The sequence below is a fragment of the Vigna unguiculata genome, chromosome 5 (assembly GCF_004118075.2).
Source record: "Vigna unguiculata cultivar IT97K-499-35 chromosome 5, ASM411807v1, whole genome shotgun sequence".
NCBI classification, from domain to species: domain Eukaryota; kingdom Viridiplantae; phylum Streptophyta; class Magnoliopsida; order Fabales; family Fabaceae; genus Vigna; species Vigna unguiculata.
The window spans coordinates 30,588,695-30,592,015 of record NC_040283.1 but is presented as its reverse complement, the minus strand read 5'-3'; the positions used below and the strand labels follow the sequence as shown (position 1 = coordinate 30,592,015).

Here is a 3,321-nt window from a genome sequence, read left to right as displayed (position 1 = left end):
ACAATTTTGTTGCAGGACCACGCATTAATCGATTACGGGTATTATTTAATCGATTAAGGTAAGCTGTAATCGATTAACTTAATCTGTAATCGATTACCTTCGCATCACATGTCAAAAATTGATGATGGTAATCGATTACACTATGAAGGTAATCGATTAGAGTACGTATTTTTGCACCAAATTAATTGTGGTCATGGATAACATGGTCCATATAATTGATTACAACATAACATATTTTTGTCATACAATTTCTACTCCATTAATAAAAAAGTTTAAAATATTGTACTAATTAAAGAAAAATAAAATGATTAACAACTTGCACATAACTTAAAATGAAAAGCAAAGAAAATAAACTAAATGAATTACAGCAACCATCTATATCTTGTTCTCCCCCGGTGATCCACAAACCATCTATATGAAAACGTGTAGGGGGTGCACGTTTTCTCTAAATCCTTTTTTTTTTCGCACCCCCAACCCACACCTTTTGATTCTGAAAACTGAAACGCTTATATATACAATCACACTACCATTTGTTCTTCTATCAATACTTCTCTGCATACCAATACTTCTACCAACGTGTTCATAATAAGTTCATGAAATTATGAAGGATCTTCTTCGTCTAATCCAATCGAAGACGAACTTGTCATTCCAGACATTGTCGAAGAGTTTACTTTCGATGATTTTTATGAAGACAATGCAGATGATCAAGAAATTGTTCTGGTTCCTACTATCGATTACATTTCATATGGGGAAGTCGAACTACAAGAACACATGCAATTCGATTCAAAAGAGGCAACAATGTTTGCCATCAAACATTATCACATCACCAATGGATACAGCTTCAATGTGGTAGAATCGAAACCCCATCTTTATGTTGCACGATGCATCCATTACAACAATGGATGTCAATGGCGTTTGAGGGCTAGTTACACTAAAATCACACATCATTGGAAAATTAAGTCCATTTATGGTACACATACATGTTTCTCTACATTAATTTCACAAGATCACTATAATCTGGATTCCACCAAAATTGCTTCCATTGTTTTTCATTTGGTTCGGACAAATCCAAGCATTCGCATCAAAAGCTTGGTCGCATACATAAAAAGTCGTTACGGATACACGACCACATATAGAAGAGCATGGATAGCGAAGGAAAAAGCAATTACCATGGAGTATGGTGATTGGGACCAATCTTATAATGAAGTTCCCAGATGGTTACAAGCTGCCCAACAAACTAATCCCGGGACAATTTTTCAACTTTCCGATCCTCTAGTTAATGTTGATGGTGAGGATGGGACATCTACATACATTATGGAACGTTACTTATGGGCATTTGGACCATGCATTGAAGGTTTTAAGTATTGTAAACTTGTTGTTCAAGTTGATGGAACTTTTTTAACAGGCAGATATCATGCCACCTTGCTAACTACAATTGCTCAGGATGGAAATAGAAACATATTTCCTTTGGCATTTGCAATAGTAGAAGGTGAGACAAAAGAGGCATTGATTTGGTTTTTTCAACTACTACAAGAGCATGTAACTCCTCAACCAAATCTATGCCTAATTACTGATAGAGGCAAGGGCATTTTGTCAGCCCTACGATCGGAAGAAGTTGACTGAGAATCAAGCAATCTTCACTCCGTCTACTACATATGTCATCTAGGTTCCAACTTCAACAACCGCTTCAAAAATGCCGATCTCAAGAAATAATTCATTAACTTGGGTACGACATTTTCCTAACTTTACATTCCACATGCACAAAATATTTTTTCATTTCATTTTATATTTCTTTTTCACATACGAAGTCAAACAACCTACCGTGCAAGCAAAACTTTCAGCTATGAGGTCCCAATTCCCATAAGCAGTAGCTTGGATTGATAAAATCCCCTTACATAAGTGGTCTCAGGCTTATGATGGGGGACGGAGGTACACGCACATGACAACAAACTTGACGGAGTGCATGAACTTTGTGCTTAAGGGGGCTCGATCGTTACCTATCTGTGCACTATTGAAAATTACATTTCAAAACATAAATGCTTGGTTTGTTGAACGCGGCTTAAAGGCAAACTCTATGTTAAGAGCTGGTCATCAATATCCAGAAGACGTCACTGCCTTGCTCCAACAAAATCACCAGAAATCTGCATATTGTCATGTTCAACGCTACGATCGAGATAATTCTGAATTTGAGGTGCAAGAGATATCGAGCCCCCATCAATATCGGCCAAAACCAATCTCATTCACTGTCAGATTAAATGATTGGTGGTGTGATTGTGGTCACTTCCAAGCTAGTCAGTTACCTTGTCATCACGTCATAGCTGTATGTTTATTTGGTCATATGCCACTTTCAAATTTTATCGATCTAGTTTACAGCCTTGATTACATAAATAAGGCTTATCAAGTCCAATTCCACCCCCTGCGAAATGAGGACTATTGGTCAACATATACAGGTCCTAATTTCATTCCGGACCCCCAAACTAAGCGCAAGGCTTCCGGACGACCTACAACGACTAGGATCCATAACGAAATGGATCAACCCATTATGGATAAACCAAAAAAATGCTCTTATTGTCGCATTGAGGGTCATCATAGGGGACAATATCCATTTCGCCAATAATTTGTACATTTTTAATTTCAATTAATTTACTTTTCGATGCTTTTTACTTCTTTCTTCAATGTCAAAATTAAGACAATTTTTATGACATTAACATTTCTTATGGTTTCATCCACTATAATTTCAAATACTTTATTCTTTGATGAATCAAAAAACTATATTAAATCATTACAAATTATTATGCTTGCTCTGTATCCAATCCTAATTTAATCAATTTTTTAAAACGTTACCCCCTGCACTATTTCATGTAAAATCGTGCTGTCCCACAATGATTTTCTTTAAAAATAGTACACCCCCTATACGATTTCATCCTCTGACTAAATTTGACCAAAAAATGTTTGGGGGCATGACGATTTCTTCATATGAAAACGTTCTACCCCTACACGTTTTGCCCATTTTTGTAATTTTTTTAAAATGTGCCTAGTTTCGTAATAATGCCAACTGAAATGCCTATAAGGGAAAAAAACGAAAACGAATGATAAGCCATTCAGGTTTATATAAACACACTAGAACGGGAAATAACAGAACATAGAGAAAACATAATAAGGAAAAAAGGCAACGACGATTAACTATCATAACTAACAGTGTTTGGCTTAAACACTAACATTACCACCAACGGACCGCTGTTCATTGGAGCTTAGGCTAGTTGGGTATGCATTGTTTCAGGTTTTTACGTTTTTAGGTTGTTGCATTGAAAAGAACCCGTG

At 36.2% G+C, this 3,321-nt stretch overlaps 1 protein-coding gene across 1 annotated transcript; it reads left to right on the top strand.

The window, feature by feature from the left end:
- The first annotated feature begins 1,170 nt into the window (after nt 1-1,170).
- On the top strand, nt 1,171-2,617 carry LOC114184595. The gene is made up of 2 exons (XM_028071911.1): nt 1,171-1,489; nt 1,869-2,617. The coding sequence occupies exons 1-2, from the start codon at nt 1,171-1,173 to the stop codon at nt 2,615-2,617; spliced, it is 1,068 nt and encodes a 355-aa protein (XP_027927712.1).
- The last annotated feature ends 704 nt before the right edge of the window (nt 2,618-3,321 follow it).